The sequence below is a fragment of the Aspergillus alliaceus genome (genome assembly GCF_009176365.1).
Source record: "Aspergillus alliaceus strain CBS 536.65 unplaced genomic scaffold BDW43scaffold_5, whole genome shotgun sequence".
NCBI classification, from domain to species: Eukaryota; Fungi; Ascomycota; class Eurotiomycetes; order Eurotiales; family Aspergillaceae; genus Aspergillus; species Aspergillus alliaceus.
The window spans coordinates 1,140,025-1,157,518 of NW_022474688.1; the positions used below are offsets into that span (position 1 = coordinate 1,140,025).

The 17,494-nt window shown below is 44.8% G+C and overlaps 8 protein-coding genes across 8 annotated transcripts; 3 read left to right on the forward strand and 5 right to left on the reverse strand.

The window, feature by feature from the left end:
* Positions 1-1,717: 1,717 nt before the first annotated feature.
* On the forward strand, positions 1,718-3,337 carry BDW43DRAFT_264531 (lactate/malate dehydrogenase). The gene is made up of 6 exons (XM_032040679.1): positions 1,718-1,735; positions 1,797-2,174; positions 2,240-2,324; positions 2,374-2,518; positions 2,578-2,714; positions 2,882-3,337. The coding sequence occupies exons 2-6, from the start codon at positions 1,808-1,810 to the stop codon at positions 2,886-2,888; spliced, it is 741 nt and encodes a 246-aa protein (XP_031904691.1). The 5' UTR covers positions 1,718-1,735; positions 1,797-1,807; the 3' UTR covers positions 2,889-3,337.
* Positions 3,205-4,032, reverse strand: BDW43DRAFT_307357 (trafficking protein particle complex subunit; the record flags this gene model as incomplete). Its single annotated transcript, XM_032046228.1, has 4 exons — positions 3,205-3,336; positions 3,405-3,494; positions 3,588-3,705; positions 3,803-4,032. 4 exons carry the CDS (start codon positions 4,030-4,032, stop codon positions 3,205-3,207), a joined length of 570 nt encoding a protein of 189 aa, XP_031904692.1.
* Positions 4,033-4,469: 437 nt separating this feature from the next.
* BDW43DRAFT_185468 (Siz/PIAS RING finger protein) lies at positions 4,470-7,204 on the reverse strand. Its single transcript, XM_032038942.1, has 7 exons — positions 6,631-7,204; positions 6,304-6,504; positions 6,169-6,240; positions 5,752-6,068; positions 5,543-5,648; positions 5,264-5,489; positions 4,470-5,213 (listed from the first exon to the last, which is right to left on the reverse strand). Exons 1-7 carry the CDS (start codon positions 6,776-6,778, stop codon positions 4,706-4,708), a joined length of 1,578 nt encoding a protein of 525 aa, XP_031904693.1. The 5' UTR covers positions 6,779-7,204; the 3' UTR covers positions 4,470-4,705.
* A 20-nt stretch (positions 7,205-7,224) lies between these two features.
* Positions 7,225-8,022, forward strand: BDW43DRAFT_185514 (DUF2423 domain-containing protein). Its single transcript, XM_032038943.1, has 3 exons — positions 7,225-7,542; positions 7,636-7,692; positions 7,745-8,022. Exons 1-3 carry the CDS (start codon positions 7,365-7,367, stop codon positions 7,897-7,899), a joined length of 390 nt encoding a protein of 129 aa, XP_031904694.1. The 5' UTR covers positions 7,225-7,364; the 3' UTR covers positions 7,900-8,022.
* Positions 8,023-8,333: 311 nt separating this feature from the next.
* On the forward strand, positions 8,334-11,475 carry las21 (mannose-ethanolamine phosphotransferase LAS21). Its single transcript, XM_032038944.1, has 7 exons — positions 8,334-8,663; positions 8,721-8,765; positions 8,817-9,105; positions 9,173-9,300; positions 9,357-9,727; positions 9,795-10,817; positions 10,865-11,475. The coding sequence occupies exons 1-7, from the start codon at positions 8,470-8,472 to the stop codon at positions 11,401-11,403; spliced, it is 2,589 nt and encodes an 862-aa protein (XP_031904695.1). The 5' UTR covers positions 8,334-8,469; the 3' UTR covers positions 11,404-11,475.
* A 71-nt stretch (positions 11,476-11,546) lies between these two features.
* On the reverse strand, positions 11,547-12,212 carry BDW43DRAFT_307361 (uncharacterized protein; the record flags this gene model as incomplete). Its single annotated transcript, XM_032046229.1, has 2 exons — positions 11,547-11,925; positions 11,983-12,212. 2 exons carry the CDS (start codon positions 12,210-12,212, stop codon positions 11,547-11,549), a joined length of 609 nt encoding a protein of 202 aa, XP_031904696.1.
* A 452-nt stretch (positions 12,213-12,664) lies between these two features.
* On the reverse strand, positions 12,665-13,061 carry BDW43DRAFT_264547 (uncharacterized protein). The gene has a single exon (XM_032040680.1). The coding sequence runs from the start codon at positions 13,008-13,010 to the stop codon at positions 12,756-12,758; it is 255 nt and encodes an 84-aa protein (XP_031904697.1). The 5' UTR covers positions 13,011-13,061; the 3' UTR covers positions 12,665-12,755.
* Positions 13,062-13,299: 238 nt separating this feature from the next.
* BDW43DRAFT_307362 (putative meiosis protein MEI2) lies at positions 13,300-16,074 on the reverse strand (the record flags this gene model as incomplete). Its single annotated transcript, XM_032046230.1, has 14 exons — positions 13,300-13,529; positions 13,588-13,693; positions 13,749-13,828; positions 13,881-13,924; positions 13,984-14,005; positions 14,062-14,083; positions 14,140-14,170; positions 14,244-14,262; positions 14,319-14,385; positions 14,449-14,484; positions 14,544-14,903; positions 14,959-15,393; positions 15,448-15,835; positions 15,887-16,074. The coding sequence occupies 14 exons, from the start codon at positions 16,072-16,074 to the stop codon at positions 13,300-13,302; spliced, it is 2,028 nt and encodes a 675-aa protein (XP_031904698.1).
* Positions 16,075-17,494: the final 1,420 nt, after the last annotated feature.

Here is a 17,494-nt window from a genome sequence, read left to right on the forward strand (position 1 = left end):
GATCGCAAGGGCTGGGCGCATCAAGCATAATGGCGCCATGCTGGTCAAGGGCGGAAGCGTCCATGTAATTTAGCCATACTGCTACCGGGGCAATGTCCATCAGGCTATTCAAACAAAAGAAATTCAAGAAGAAAAACCCAAAAAAAAAAGAAAGAAAGAAAGAGAAAGATTGAAAGAGGAATCATAAGATATGAATACCTCCGAGGCGTCTGTTGAACCTATCAGCCTCTAGATTGTAAGCATTCAGTAATTTTCCCCCATGTCGGTAATACACAAGGCTTAGCACGTGCTTGAAAGCCGCTCGGGCCGACAGGGAACGTAAAGTTGGGAAGATACGCACGAGGCTATTATACTATAACCGTAGATAAAACCAGACCACCCGCCTTTTTCCGAAATCACAACAGTCCATGAGCCGTTTTAGTATTGTAGGGATAGAGGGGCATTCCCGGAATCCGGATCACTTGGAAGAAGAACCGTGGAACAAGTCCTAACTTCCAAGTGCCCCCGAACCTAATTGATTTATCCCTTAACATCTGGAGTTTATCTTACTGGACATGCCAGTGTTGTATTGGATGTAAGTATGTATGTACCCTTTGGGGTACCTTGGAAATATGACAGTATATGCTAGAGGAAAATATATGTATATAGATAGGAAATTCGGAACATGGTGTAGAAATGGCATTAGGTAAGTGATTATACATTATTGGTATTGCAGGTATTAATAGTATTATTAGTACTATTCGTTATACTCCCTCACTCATCGGCTTTTGACCTTTGGGGAGGAGCGGAACTCCACATGTGATTGATCCTCTCCCCCGGGTTTGTGACATACATTACATATGGAATATATTATCTACATATGAATTATACTATATACATATGAATATGACATTATACATGTATCTACAGACACCTCACTCACTCACACTCACACACACACACACACACACACTCTCTCTCTCTCTCTCTCTCTCTGCCCTTTATCTACCTCTCCCCCCTCAAACAAACACTGATCAAGTATTGTTTCTGTATTAAAAGTAAGGGTTTTTTTTTTTTTTTTTTTTTTTTTTTTTGGACGGGCGTAGTAGTCTGACTGCCTTCCGTACCCCTCTCCTTTTCTGTTAGTTCCCGCAATTACTTATTTATTTACCCCTCCTTCCCTCTCCTGTCTTCTTCACCCCTCCCTCCCCACATTTCTGTCTTCTTCCTTCCCTCCGTCACTTGCTATACCAACCAACAACTATCTATCTCCACTCATAACAGAAGCTCAATTGTTTGATTGAAACATCATCTCATCATGGTCAAAGCTGGTGAGCATGCGAGACCTCGGCAGCGGCAACTGTTATTTCAAGTATACTGACCAGAAGTGCTAGCGGTGCTTGGAGCTTCTGGTGGCATTGGCCAGGTATCGCCCCTGCCCTCAACGTGTCCCTGTTTGATACTGACTATCCGCCCTTATCAACTTCAAGCCACTGTCTCTTCTGTTGAAGACTTGCCCCCTGATTGAAGAGCTTGCTCTGTACGATGTTGTCAACACCCCTGGTGTTGCCGCTGATTTGTCCCACATCTCTTCTGTCGCTGTATGTTATGATCCGAAATGCCCTATGAAAGCGGCTGGATGTGGCCTCTTACTTACCCGGCGATTAGAAAATCTCCGGCTTTCTGCCCAAGGATGATGGGTTGAAGCAGGCTCTTACCGGTGCTAACATCGTCGTCATTCCGGCCGGTATTCCCCGTAAGTCTATCCTCCCCCTAACACATGCCCGCTGTGGGCTGGATCATCTTATAGCCAATAGGTAAGCCTGGTATGACTCGTGACGACCTCTTCAAGATCAACGCTGGTATCGTGCGAGACCTGGCCAAGGGTATTGCCGAGTTCTGCCCCAAGGCCTTTGTTCTGATCATCTCAAACCCTGTTAATTCCACTGTACCCATCGCCGCAGAGGTGCTCAAAGCTGCTGGCGTCTTTGACCCCAAGCGCCTCTTTGGTGTCACCACTCTGGATGTCGTCCGTGCAGAGACCTTCACACAGGAGTTTTCGGGCCAGAAGGATCCTTCCGCTGTCCAGATTCCGGTTGTGGGCGGCCACTCTGGCGAGACCATCGTCCCCCTTTTCAGCAAAGCTACCCCCGCAATCCACATCCCTGGAGACAAGTATGACGCATTAGTCCATCGTGGGTGGCCCCTCAAAAATTCCAAATTGAGCGAGTACCCGGTAGTCGCCGCTAACATAACCCAGGCGTCCAATTTGGTGGAGATGAGGTGGTTCAGGCTAAGGATGGCGCTGGTTCCGCCACCTTATCTATGGCCTATGCTGGCTACAGGTAGGTGTATTAGCCTCACACGAGAATACCCGCAGCTAACATGCCTCAGGTTTGCCGAGAGCGTCATCAAGGCCTCGAAGGGCCAGACGGGTATTGTTGAACCTACCTTCGTCTACCTTCCCGGAATCCCTGGCGGTGATGAAATCGCCGAGGCAACTGGCGTAGACTTCTTTTCTACTCTTGTAACCCTTGGGGTAAGATATATTTCCTCACAGGTTATTTCATATCACGGTACGCTAACATTACCAATCAGACCAACGGCGCAGAGAAGGCTAGCAACGTCCTCAAGGGTGTGACCGAAAAAGAGAAGAAGCTTCTCGATGCATGCACAAAGGGCCTCAAGGGTAATATCGAGAAGGGCATCGACTTCGCCAAGAACCCACCACCAAAGTAAACGCGCCCGCCCCCGTCAATCAATCACAGGACCCCATCCACCAGTCGGTGATTTGCCTTCTATGTCGCATTATTACCTCCACTGAAAGAGTTTCTTTCAGTGACTCAGTCTGCACCCACGAATATGAAGAAACCCGCTAATCGTTGAGATCCGGGAAAGATAGGCTTTGAAGCATGAGACGATTATGAAGACGAATGGATGAGCGTGGCGTCGTGTCATGCCGTGTAGGATTGTGGGAGAAGATAGTACGGACTTGAAGAAATAGATTGTTATCCTCGTATCTGCAGACGTTCGTCTCTGTGCACCGTAGGCGCGGGAAGAAAGAGCTGTGACCGCATTTTAGAGCATGAGTTGACGCTGTTGCCTAGTTCAACTCGTGCTGGACTAGAGCTTCCTTACAATTCTGCAGCATGGCTGTAGGGTTGTCTGCCCTACCCATATAGACAGGCATTTCGGATACATACAGGTCAACCGTTCACATTCAACTTATGATTTGGGTTGAACTGTCTTGATCTGAAATGTTGCCCCCGGAAGCTCACCCGTCTCCGCCTGAACAGTAGTATTAATCCCCAGGTTTGATAGAGCGCCGCGAATGACACCACACGGAAACCATAGGTACTGGAGCTTAATTAGACATCGACAAGTACTGGTAGAATAAGCGGTCAGGTGGATTGGCAGTCCCATACCGCTTGAGCCATAGACACAGCCTCGCTTCTCACAGACATGCTCATCCTTGCAAATGGTCGAAAAGAATTATCGGTCAGAACATATACGCCCTATAGAAAATTGTCAATCGACCACGTCATCTCTCCAAGAAGGGGTTTATGTGCTGCAAAAACATGTTTGAATGGTCGCTCGGCTGTGCATACCCGATGATTGGTCTTTAGGTTATCGACCTGCTTCTTAAAAAGTATGGTCCATAGATCTTTGCATAGGAACTTAATAACATCAAGGTTATCCGTGAATCTAGGGCGGTCCCGAGAGAATCTGCGTGTAACACATAATTAAATGGCTTTGAGTTAGCTTAAGACTTAAGACGAAATTGAACCGAACACCATCGTTGCGATCTAGCGCCGCAACTTACCGCTCTGCAAGGCCTTGCCCAACCCGATAACCAAGGGATTCGAGGCGGAAAAACGTCGCTTCTCTAACCTCTTCATCATCGGGGTTTGTGTCCTCGGTCGAAAGTTCCTTCGCTAGACGTTCTGCCATGGGTACCAGCTCTACTAGGAGAAAATCAAGACACGAGGCGCTTAGAACCCGTCCTTGTGATTCGGAAACACCGGAAACTGAAACTGGTGCCTCGATTGACATCACGATCTAATCTCGTTTTGTTGTTGGTCCTTATCAAGGCAAAGATGGCCTGTTTGAGATAGGCCTGTATCTGTGCAGTAACGACGAATATCTTTGGTGATCAGAAAACGTGTCCCATATCTCTTTTCTTTCTTTCGAGGACAAAGGAAGAAGAAAAAACCGCTGGAAATTTGTCGTTTTGAATCGGCCAATGTTTGAGAGTAAACGGGTGTTGGAAAGGTTTACAGTTGGCCGTGGCCGCGACTGATCTCCGTTCTCCGCTTTAGCCTCAATCGTAATGTCATAAACAATGTAATTCACTGAGAATATTCATTCGATGCCCTCTTTTTGTCCACCCATCTCAAGCAGTACCACTAAGCTTTCAGAAACTGAAAGGTACATACATACGTGTATAGGGCTACGCATAATTAAATATATTAAATTTGTCTCTTGCTTTGTTTTGCTACTCTTTAGAACCTGTGCTTTCCAGAAAGGACCTTACACGAGGCTTTGCTATAAGATGGTTAAGGGGAGCAGATGATAAGAATGGCAATACAATATATGCCATATTCGAAATAGGTTTTGCGGCCCCCGAGTCCCACGAAACCCAATGGACGCATACAATGTTATGAAACACCATAAACCGAATGCGCCACGACACCATTATATGCTTGAATTAACAAATAAAATAAATCTATGCACCATAGCCGCCGGATTGACTTGGAGACTCGGAGCTAGTCTGACTCACAAGGGGAGCAGTCCTCCCATTTACCAGATGATTGTTATACGAGTTGTGAAATCCTTGTCGAGATATGGACCGATTTAATAAGTTCAAGGCTGGCCGCTTTGGTGGTCGCACAGGGGAATCATCATCATTATCGTCATCACTTCCTGTAAGGTCAATCACCTGGGACGCAGGGCGTTTATTTGTTGACAAACGAGCTGCAGATGACGTCGATGAAGGCTCACGCGATTGAATCGGGGTCCGTTGTAGTGACAAACTTGTGGCTGGAAGGGACTCCTGTTTAATGGGTGTGTTTCCAAGTTCTTTGATCTCTATCAGATCGTCATCGTCTGACTCGGGGGTAACGCCGCCAGCTTCGGAGGTACTGTCGGCCTTTGGATTTGACCATCTACCATCAGGCTCCACAACAACCTGTTCAATATCTGGAGATGTTGAGTGAAGTATATCGTCGACGTACCTGCATTATCAGTAAAAGAACCACCACTAATGACAAGACGTTTAACTTACTGATCGATTTGCAATGATTCAAAGCTGGTCGCTTTAGAACAAACGGGGCACGACCACGTCGGCGCCTGTTCTTGTAATTGTAAGAAAGAATATGCATCAAAGCATTGATTATGCGTGCATAATAAGGAACGGCAGGGGACCGTGATTCGAAGCGTGGACAAGGGACACTTCAATGACATGACGCTAGATGTCGCAACGATGTCAGTGTCGTCTGCTCTGCTTTTCACTGTTGACATTTAGTTGCAATCTTATGACAAGCTTGTGAGGGAATAAACATACTCTCCCGAAGAACTTGTTCCTTCGAGATTATCTTCCTCAGTTTCAGCTCAGCTACAAGCTCCTCAACCGGATGCCGTTGAACGAGATTAACAAGAACAAGGAATTTCTAGTTGCAAGTCAGCGATAGATGTATGAGAGTTCAATCGAAAGGTAAGTTAGAAAGGCAAAAGAACACAGGACAGATAAGTCAAGCAGGGCTCAGTGCTTGCCTTTGTTGTCAAAGCATATGTCATCACAATATGGTTTGGATAGCCAGGCTTTTTGCGAATATACTCCGTGACGTCAGCTGGTCTCGTTGTACCTGGCTTGTTTTTGAGTCCTCGCAAATTGGCCTTCACCTCATCAAGGTTTGCTTTCAGCTCAACCTGATGAGGGAAAGCAATATCCGATTTTGTATACTGGTTGAGTCCAGTATCTGCAGCACAGTATACCATCACCCGAAGGTTCGGATCAGCCTGTAACCTAGAAGTCACGTCTTGGTTGAGGACCACTCTAAGCTCAACACTGTCTCTAGTCTGTTCGCGTACTTCGCCATATTAGATGGGGAAGGACATGGCAAATCAAGCAGTAAAATTCCAAGAGAAAAAGAAAAAAGATGAAGAAGAAGCAAAAAAAAAGAAACTCACCTTTGCATTCCACAGTAGAAGTAAGCTGCTGGAGAACAGTATAGAAAGGACTCTCTTTGAAAATTAACCGGCCTAGAAACAAATGAGAATTGGACCCAGAATTAAAAGGCATGGAAATTGGCATCGGGAGGATACCAGAAGTGAGTCCATGCGACGTCATCGGCGCACTCAATGGCATTGGTTGGTGTTGTGTCGGCATAGAGTGATTAGCTGAAGGAGACCGATACTGGTGACTTGATAATGACTGCGGGATTGATCGATGCGCTGTGGCATACACGACTCTCCTAAGATGATCGTAACGTTCAAGATCTCCTCCTTGGTTGAGTCTTTCAATGACTAACATATCCAAGAAAACGTTAGCCTTCTGTCTCTCTGGTCAACCCTGTGTGAACTCTGACTGAGTATGAATTGAAGCGAGAGGAGCTGGGTGACAACACAGAACAATTAGGCCAGGTCACCGACAGTTAATGATTCGAATCTGGAGTGAAGCTTTCACTCCAGAGACAGCAAGCCCCTCACTTCTCAGGATATCCTTGAGTTGCGCATTTGTCATTGTTTTTACCAAAGCAATTACGCTTTGAAGCTCCGACGATTGACCAACAGAGGCCATAGTTGTAAACAGAGTGAGAGCGGATCGGCGGTTTTTAGCATTCAAAAGAGAAGTAGAATTTCAAGAGGCGTATTTCAAAACAGGCGCGCAATGTCTGGCGTCTCTGGTAAAAGACATCTCAATCCTTCTCTTTCCTTGATGTGGAAAAAGCGAAAAAAAAAAAAAAAAAGAGAGACAAGAAATGGCAGGACTCCAAGAGTCGGTCTCTCTTTGAGAATACTACTAGGAGAGTTGCTTTGGTGAAAAGTCTAGATAGAGCTTAGGGTGTTGGTACACATTCCGGTCGGGATTGCTTTGCGACTGGCCGATGATTGCGGAGGTGAGAAAACAGCCTCCGATATAATGATGACATAAGATATTTATCCGTCTAGTAAATTACATACAAAATACTGAGTATGTAAGATTTAGGGCGGCAAGAGGAGAAAAAAAAAGTAAAGCAGAGTGAGGTTCAGATTAAAGCACGCACATAACACCAACCCATTTTTATTTCCCGTGATCAATTTTACCAGTTTCATTTTCTTGATCTGGCACTCCCTCTCTTTTCTTATACTTTCTTTTCATTCCCTTCCTCCCTATTGTTGTCAAGATGGCAAAAAGTGTTCGCGCGAGTGTCCAAAAGCGCAACAAAGCGAAACTTCGAGCCACAGTCTTTGGGCCCGTTGTTGACGCACGAACCGAAAGGCTCTCTGCGAAGCTGCAGGAGCTTGCCTCTCAGCCAAAACCGGAGGACCAGGGAAAATCTGATATGGCACTGGACACTCAAGGTACGTCGTCCTATCTTACATCTTATTGAAAAAAAGAAAGAAAAAAGAACTCTTTTAGTTCAGAGGAACTTACACAAAATTTGCAACATATAGAGAACCCAGAAGAAAACGCAGAGACCAAGATATCACAAGCAAGTGAAGGTCAGTCGCGTATAGGTCTTTCTCGCCGACACTTTTTTAACTTGTTGCTCACCATCTCTAGATATGGAGATCGATAATGGTTCCATGAAATCTACCCAGAGCCGGTCTCATAAAGCAGGACGTATCCATAAACGCCATAGCAACAGAAAGAACCGCTCGTCCATCGTGTTTCGTCCACAGCAGTCTAAAAACAAGAAAGGTTCAAAGAAGAGGTGAAGGTGTTGTGTTACTTATCATTTGCTTTATGAAATGCTTTGGACACTTGGGTAGAATGGCGTTTGGGGTTCATCTACGACATCCTCTCATTTGTTTCTGTTAACAAAACCCCCTTTTAAAAATCTTATGATACCAAAAGCAGCGAAAGAACCGGCTGATGAAACATCTTATTAACGAACAAGATGACAGGCGAGGTTTAAGTCGTTCTGGCTATGATTCTGTACATAGCTTCAATTGTTTCGTATCTAGTCAAGAGGGGTAGTGTAGGGTAAATGCCACCCTTGGTTCATAGCATTCGTTTGCTGGGCCTCTAATGCAACGAATACAGTACCCGTGCACATAGATACACCTTTCTTCAAAACTCCAAACAGAAGGCGGTGAGATGTGTGATCTCTAGTACCTGGTTTGTATACAATAGCTCCCGATCTATACCCCTTTACCATCTACTCAATGCTACTTCATGAAGAGTGTAGCAAATCCAGTCATGCAAATTCGAGGACGGTATAGGCCTATATATTCTATCTGAATTTGCTACAGCTTGTGGCGCTTTTCCACCGGGAAATAGCCACGATGGCTGTTACCTCAATGTGGACGATACTCGCTAATGTCCTCATACCCCTATCGATCCTCGTCTTTTCATCCGGGTTTTTTCCTTATAAGCCTTTGATCCCAGGGCTCGCGAATTACAAAAATGCGAATAACAGTCATATACCCCCAAAAATATTCGACAGGGTTATTTTCATGGTCATTGATGCCCTGCGGAGGTACGATTGTTTGGACTTCACGAGCGTTCTGATACTTCAGGCTGACTCCCATGCTAGTGACTTTGTCTATTCAAATAGCTCCGGGTTTTTATTCACCCAAAGGTTAGGCAGAGGATCGTCGTTTGGTTCACTATACTAAAAAGAAATTCATAGCTTGATTCGAACAGGCGCCGCCCTTCCGTTTACTGCTTATGCTAGTTCTCCGACTGTCACAATGCCCCGACTCAAAGCTATGACAACAGGGACCGTTCCGTCATTTTTAGATGTGATACTAAATATTGCAGAGTCCGACACTTCATCAACTCTTATGTACCAAGATACCTGGTTGGCACAATTGAAAGCAAAAGGTGGCAAATTGGTCATGTATGGAGATGACACTTGGCTGAAGCTGTTCCCCGGGATGTTTGGTAGGGCTGATGGAACCACGAGTTTCTTTGTGTCGGTTAGTAGCACTCTCAGTGGCGCTATCACGCAAATAGTCATGGACTGAACTAAGCAGAGTCATACAGGATTTCACAGAAGTAGACAATAATGTGACTCGTCACATTTCCAGCGAGCTCTTGCAGGACGATTGGTCAGCATTCATAATGCATTTTCTTGGACTTGACCATATAGGACACAAAGCTGGTCCCAAGAGGTAAGGTTCTGTAACCACTACTGGAAATTTGTAATGGTCTCTTAACACGGATATAGCCCATATATGATAACAAAGCAACACGAGATGGACTCTGTTGTTAGCCAGGTATACCAAGCTCTGGAGCAAGAAAAACATCTCGAAACCACCCTCTTTGTTTTATGTGGTGATCATGGGATGAACGATGCTGGAAACCATGGCGGATCATCCGTGGGCGAAACCTCGCCAGCCCTGCTTTTTATATCACCAAAGTTCCAGCTAGGCGAACTCCAAAATGATAGTCCTGCGGAAGCATTTAGCGACCTACAATATTACCGTACTGTTGAACAGACAGATATCACACCCACTTTAGCGGGTCTCCTAGGTTTACCGATTCCCTTAAATAGCCTGGGTGTCTTTATTCCGGAGCTCCTTGTAATGTGGAATTACGGTAAGGATCTTTTCCATTCTGAGCAAGCAAGTCCGAAACTGAGATCTCGCTTTGAATTCGACATCAGGACCTCACAGGATACATATGCTACTCGAAAATGCCAAGCAGTTGTTAAATACGGTTAAAGAATCGTTTCCCAGCTCCAGCTTCGAATTCAGCTTGTTTCCTACCTTGTGCAGCTCAAAATCATTGACCGATATTGAGGAAGTTCAGTGCGCCTGGTTCCAAGTGCTAAAGTTACTCCGTGGATCTGGTGCTAATTACGACAACGGCTCCTATCCGGAGATCGAGTCTGCTCTTCAGCTCTTTTTGAGAAGAGCCCAGAGGCTAATGAGCAGTGCTGCAAGTAACTATAGCCTTATACACCTCTGGATTGGGCTGTCAATCGCCTGTTTTGCCGTTTTGCTTGCGCTATTGCCGGTCAAACGATTGCTATTGAATTGCAAGCTGGCTGGGGTTTTCTTGGTATTTAGTATTCTAAGTTATAGCGGCATGATGTTCGCCAGTAGCTACGTGGAAGAAGAGCAGCAGTTTTGGTACTGGATATTGGTGGGATGGGTGTTCTATCTGCATGTCAGATATCCCACCCACTCTCATGGCAATCCAATCCAGGGAGCCAACCCAGTAGGTGGCCACTGGCTATTGGTATCCTTGTTTTCAAGGTTTGGCGCACCTGTGTTGGCTGTATCTTATAGAGTCCTGCGGCGATGGAATCAGACAGGTCAGAAATTCGCTGCTGAACCGGACATAGCCCGGTCCTTCTTTTCTTCTCACCAGCATGCTTTGTGGACCTTGGTAATTTTGACATATGCTGATACGTGTTTACACATTCTCTCCGGCCTTCCGGCATCGGTGCCGTGGCAACTTGCAGGTTGTGCTGTGGCACTAGCAGCTTTCTTCTTCAAGCTTTTACTGGTGGCATCTGACTCACCTGAAATTCTCGGTGGCTCCTTCTTGTGGCCCGTATCTACGGTGGCTGATGCCAAATACCTAGTTTATCACGCAAGGGTAGTCCTATGTGGGATATCTCTCCTCATGATCTTTTCTATCTATTACAGGAAGAATTGGAAACCGACTAACAAGGACAGAGGCAAGTATGGATCCGCGAACCCCTGAACGAATTCTGACAGAGAAAAGGTTTACCGAGCAGTGTCTTCCACGAAACCCTCACTCTTTTTCTACTGACACAATCGAGAGTAACGAATATACCGGCTTTTTTAGTCTTCAGAGTACAAGTCAGCCTTCTTGCATCAATGCATTTATCAGTCGTGGAACAAAGCATAAACTCCCTGCTCATGCAATATATGACGTTTTACGCATTCGGGGGTTCAAACGCCATCTCGTCGGTTGACCTTTCGAACGCATACAACGGTATTGGCACCTACAGTGTTATGATTGTTGGTGTCTTGACGTTCATCAGCAACTGGGCTGCCCCGATATGGTGGGTCTCAGCTAGTAGGCTACTTCGTTCCCCACAGAATTGGAAAGAAAAACAGGCTCACCTAGCCATTTTGACTTTTTATGTGGCGAGCATGTTAATGTCCGTCATGGCGGCGTGTACAGTGTTAAGGACACACCTTTTCATCTGGACAGTTTTTTCTCCTAAGTACCTTTACATTATGGCATGGGCAATGATCAATCACCTTGTAGTGAATATACTAGGGGAGATCGGTTAGCGCTTTCTTGAAGGAAGATAAGCTCTCCGTTATGATTACTAGGGAATGATGAATACCTGACACTTCCATATCCACACAATGCTTCCACGAATAGGAGACATGACATGAACACTTAGGTAAACGAGACGAGAGTGAGTAAGAAACTACAAGAGACCATCGAAAAGACTATCAATGGCGTCTTTCTTCTTCTTCTTCTTCTTTTTATTATGCGTTGTGACGGCCTCATCTATCTTGCTCTCTGGCCTTGTTGAAGCGGATTTGAAGTTCTCTTCTGCCTTGGAACTTGCTTCCTCCAAAATCTCATCGGGACATGACAGATTCTTATTTCGCGACAGAACCTCCCCAAAATCTTCGGACCCCTCGATCGTAGGGTGTGAAGGCGTGGCTTTAAAGGTTACTGTCTGAGCTGGAGATTTCAATTCTTTATCAAGACCTATAGCATTTGTAAGACGAGCCAATGTGCCTAACAGCACTGTTCCAAGGGTAGAAAACTGCCCATCGGCCACAACTGTCGAGAAAACCCTAATTGTCATCAATCGCTGCATATATTTGTTTGACACGTCCATTCTCTAAACTTACAGGTAACATCTTGGAACAACGTGGGTCGCCAGGTACCGCCTGTACAAATCAGGGGAATTCTCAGCTCCACTATGCAGTTGTTTGTGATCGAGAGACAGTGCGAGATTCCAAGTTATACGCTTCAATATTGACAACCACCTCCACCACTTTGTTTTCCCATGTTGGTTCTTATTGCGATGGTAGACTAATAGAAGCATAGAATGCACAGCATAGATCTTCTCCGTGTCCATTTCAATTGTGCTGCTTGTGATGACAGCAGGTAGCTCCGTACCCGAGCGGAGCGGCCAGGGTAACCCTTTCTTGGGATCTTTGTTCTTTGTGGATGGGTGTGATTTTTCGAGAAATGGGTAGGTGTTCAGTTTTGAAGCACATATATAGTTCTTTGGGTTATAGGCTTTCTCTCTCCCTCTCTCTTGTTTTTTTTTTGTCTTTTCTTTTCTTTTTGCGCCCTCCTTTAGATACGTAGATAAGCTAGCTACCTAACAGTGTGTTGTTGAAGACAAAAAGTTTTTTATAGCCTGCGCGTATTAATTTTAAGCCTCAACCAAGTTAAATTGTTTGTGGGGCAAAGCTAAACTCTAGCCAGTAGGGTTTGGTTTCCACTACTACACAACCTACACAACCCCAGATCTACATTATACATACAGCCGATGCGCAGACCTCAATGAAATATTAATTTAGCCTCAGATCACACCATCTTAGGGTCACTGTTTAATTATTTCCTTTGGTGCATATAACGGGAAACGTAACATTTAGGAGCATAGGAAGGACACCTAAATCTCACAGAGAAGGTCTTCCAAAGGGAGATAAAACCAACATTCAGACTCAAGCCGAGACACTCCACCCAAGCCGGCCAGGGCATCGAATGGTCTTCTCCTGTGGGTCAAAAATGTCGGTTGTTTCTCCAGATAAATGTTGCATTTAGAGCAGAACATTGTAATTGTGCAAGGACGGACAAGGAAAAAAAAATGAAATAGAGCAAATAAAGCAACCCCATTTTTGTGTGCAACAGGTCGCAAATCAGACATATGCGAACAGATTCTCCATACACATACTCTCTTCTTTTCTCTTTCTTTCTTGTTTCTTGTTTTCTCTTCTTTTTAACCGCTTCTTTTTCCCTTTTTCTTTTTCTTTTTTTTTTTTTCTTTTTTCCCTATTTTCGTTCTACCCTCTCCTATCCTTTTTTATTCCTTTCCTTTTCTTCTTTCCTTTTCTTCTTTTCTTTTCTCTGTTTTCTTTTCTTTTGTTTTGTTTCTTCTTCTTTACTCCATTAAACTACGATGTACACTTCCGATGGCCTCTTCGGGGTATATCAAGTCAAGAAGTCCTAGGACCACGCTCGATAGTCGGATCATACCACATTTTCATGGCAGGGTAAGTACAAGGGGCACTTCTTAGACCGCTGCCAATAGCAGAAGGCTGTTTTGGGGTGAGCGTCCGGACATATACAATTTCTCTTTCTGCAGCAGTCGTTCCGCGATCGAATTGTGAACGACGGCGACGCTGCTCATCTCGATATTGCTGACCGACTCGTGGAGCAAACAGCCCTATAGAACATAACATCTGGTTAATGGCATCCATGATACCCTCATGCATCCTACTGACCGACATGCTCGGCATTTTCAATACTCCGGCGCATTTTCGATGGATTATCTGGGCCAGGAAAGCGATCCTCAGTGCCAGCAAGAGGACCAGAGCCAGTATGGAAGATCTGGATCTCAAGTATTAGTTTTGCTTTGCATGTCCCCAAAAAATCTTCCACAAACCTTTGGGCGAAAAGACGGATGTTCGAGCATGACAGAGCTGTTCCGAAATTTTTGCACTAGACAATCTTTGCCTTGGATTGCTGCTCAAAGCTCAGACCACGACCTACTACCCGTGGGTAATGCATGACTCACTGGCATATGACACTTCAGCAACTTTGTCGCTGTTGAAGCAATTCCTATAGACTTATTAGAATCACAATCATCCTACTAGATACAGTAGGTTCATGCCAGGTACGGCCAGCTCGCACGTTTACGAACTACAAAACAGTTAGTAAAATGTACAAGGTACTGGAAACTTCGCATGTCCTGTTACTGACATCGATAATGTCAATCGGCTAGCATAATGTCAGGGATGGTAGAGAATACATGGGGAGTACCACAGATAGCTTACGTCCTCAAAATTTATGAAGGCGTACCCGACGCTATAGCGGGCGGCCTTTGTAAGCATAACAAGCCATAAAGTATAGTTTAGTTTTAGTTAGAGTGCTGACATACTTGCAGTTGTTTGCAAAATCTTCAATATGGAGTTAACTTTTGCTATAAAACCTTGAGCAAGCCAGGATCTCTTACCTATACGCAAGTACATAAAGTCATATTTTCCATGACTCGTTTCATCGACAATAGCCTTGAGCATAGTCTGACCATATTAAAGTCTGCGGAATTGCCTCTATTGCAATGCCTTTTTGAGCTTTGAGCTTACCTGATCGATCTTGTTCGGAATATTGCGAAGCATAATCTACCCACGACATTATGATTATACGCTTAACATCAATATCTTACATGGTTAGTACATACCGTAGTTCGAACATCTAGACCAAGACGAATCCGCTCGATGTCTACCGCATTCTGGTTGTTTACACGCAGCTCAGAAAAGCGGCTGATGTCACGACGCGGAGAAGGCAAGACTCTTTCACCTGCCCTAGACATCCAATCCATAAGGCCAGCATGCTCACCAGGAGGTACTGTAGAGCGACCGGTAGGGCTAAGCTCCATGAATGGGGTGCGGTTGGGACGGCTTGATGTCCAGGAGGCATTCATGAGACACGGTGTTTCATATCGAAGTGACCGTTCCCTTGTAGGGGACGGGCTAGGAAGAGGGGGGCGTGTTTTATCTTCTACATCCGGCTTGAAATATGAAAACTCAAGAATGCACTCCTTTTGGCATATCGTTAGTTCCCCTTGATACACACCAGGGAATGTGTTAGCTTACTTCGATCGAACTTCCATTGAGGGTAGACATGACATTTTCTGCATCCTGAGTATTGAAGAACTCAAGGTGAAACTCGCTAATATTCTCTTGTCCGGTAGGTAAGGGAGTGAATGCCTTCATGTCACCAAATGTTGTGACGAGGGCCTCGAGCGAGCGGGCAACCGTGTGCTGATTTAAGGTTGGATTTCGAGAATCATAATAGACCGTCACAAGCAATTGGCCTTCGTAATCAGAAACATGGGACAAGAGAGACGGCTCCGTGTGCTGCACATATTCCTTGACTGTAAGAGGGAAAACACGCCATTCAGGTCGAAGAAGCTGAACCTTTTCAATCGCCTTCTTTGCTTCGCGACTGTCAGTGAACGAAACGTATACCTTCCCCATGGAGCTAAGTTCCGTAAGTACAGGACCCTTGAGGGTACCAAATTCACGTCGCTTCTCCAGGTTAGCAAGAATAGGTCTGGTGCTGGGCCATTTCAGACTCCTTACGTTAAAAAACCCAGCTAGCGCCATATAAGTAAGGTTTGTTGGAACATTCTCGATAACAAAAGCACGACCGCGCCGCTCAGAATCAAATTTCTCGAGTACTGTACTGGGTGGGAAGATGGCTCTAAGCGCTTGAGTACTTCCAATAGTCCCGTAGCTCGGTGAACTCTGGATAAACGGATTTCCAAGCCCGCAGCTTTTCCCATTCAATTCAGCTATGGAGTTGATAGCCAAGTAGTCGGCACCTGGGAGGCAACGAGTCGTAGGCTGCGTCATGCTACCATTGGCCACGGAATCTATTATCCCAACCGGCGTAAATGTTGCTGCAGTTGGAGAAAGCTGTACTCGACCGGATGTAGTTGTTGGTATCATGAATGGATCAGATACAGCCCTGGAGAGATTAGTAGCTATAGGTCATAGGTTATGAATAGCCTTCGCTCACATTGAGTAGAGCTTTTGAAACCCTGCGTCATTTACTGGACCATTGACACTGGGTCCAGGACGGCCTTTGGAGCGAACATCCTCCGGTGAGAAAGCCGTGAGTTTGGTATCTGGAGACTCGTTTGGAGAGGCTATTCCGTTTGTAGAGCAAGGGCTACTCAGCCCTCGAGAGGACTCGTTTGTCTTCATCTGATGCGGTTATAGGCACCTTCTGCCGCAATAGCTTTTCCTTTCTTTTCGTTTTCTCCAGAGACACGCTTGGTCTCAACACAATACGTGATACAATAAACAGATAATAACTGGGCACACTAAAGGGACTTTCGAATGTTGTGACGAACGATGGGATGTGCAAGACGTCAATGAAAAATACTTAGACAGAGGTGGCAGCCAGGAGAACACAAGATTGCACACTTTCTCCAGGAGAAACAGCTAAAAAGTGTTAGGGAATCGAGCAAATGCAAAATCATTTGAATGAAAACCAGGAATGGGATTGCCAAGCTACAGTTGACTAGACTGCCTACCTAAGTAGACTTGCAAAACACACCACACATAGGATCTAATGGGGCATAGATCACCATAACATACTAAACGATATCATGCGTTAAGGTTTATGGAATTTTAAGGTAAGGAAAAGGAAGATGCTGGTGAGGGCTAGCCACAATAGGTGAGTAATTCACTATGGTGATTGACGTTTTAGTCTGGTGTAGGTTCGGTATCCAAAGTACTATGCCGCTGCTCTTAGAAAGGGTGAGAGTAGGCGAGACCAGACAAGATTCAAGAGCAACTATATCTATTGGCCATGGTCCCACTGTATGATAATGAAAACGTTGTTTACTCCACGACTAATTCCCTATCTGAAATCATAGATCTAACCCTCAAATCCCAGCAACCAAGTATATGAGAAAGAAAAAATATTCAAACATGTCAAGTTTTATAAGCCTGATAGTTGTACCTACTCCTCCTTTCCTTTTGTTTCCTTTTGTAAGCAAGGTTAGTTGATCAAGGTAGCGTATATAGACATGCAAATAGTAAACCAATGTAGGAAGGGCGACAATGCGGCATGGCTAGGTAATAACTGTTTGGCAGGTAGGGAAACGGGGTGTTATAGTAATATTGTTAAGAAGACTTTCTAGTTGTGTAGAGGGTGTATATATATATATAAAATATAAATATATTAGGTAGGGCATCTAGAGGCAGGCTGACAACAGAGACTGTCATATAAACAAGAATTACGATTTTGATAAGTTTAATACTAATATCGTATTATAGATAAGCACTATTAAATACCAGATAGCCTACTTTCTAACCTTGCTCAATTTAATCCTCGAACGAAATATTCCTTGCAGGGTATCTTGCTACTTACTACCTGCTATTATCTACTTTGTATGCTCAACTACCTAGCGGTCCTAGACTCCTACGAGGTTTTGGCAAGAGAGGTGATTACCATTTATCTTAGCGCAACTCGGGTTCCGCCACCACCCAGACATCCATTACTAGTAGTAGTACCAATTCTAAGTTTTAGATACGAAGGATAGGCTGTAATCGCCTAAATAGCTATTAACTAAATGTAAGTTGTATTTTAGTATATCTGAATCTTATTATTATCTTT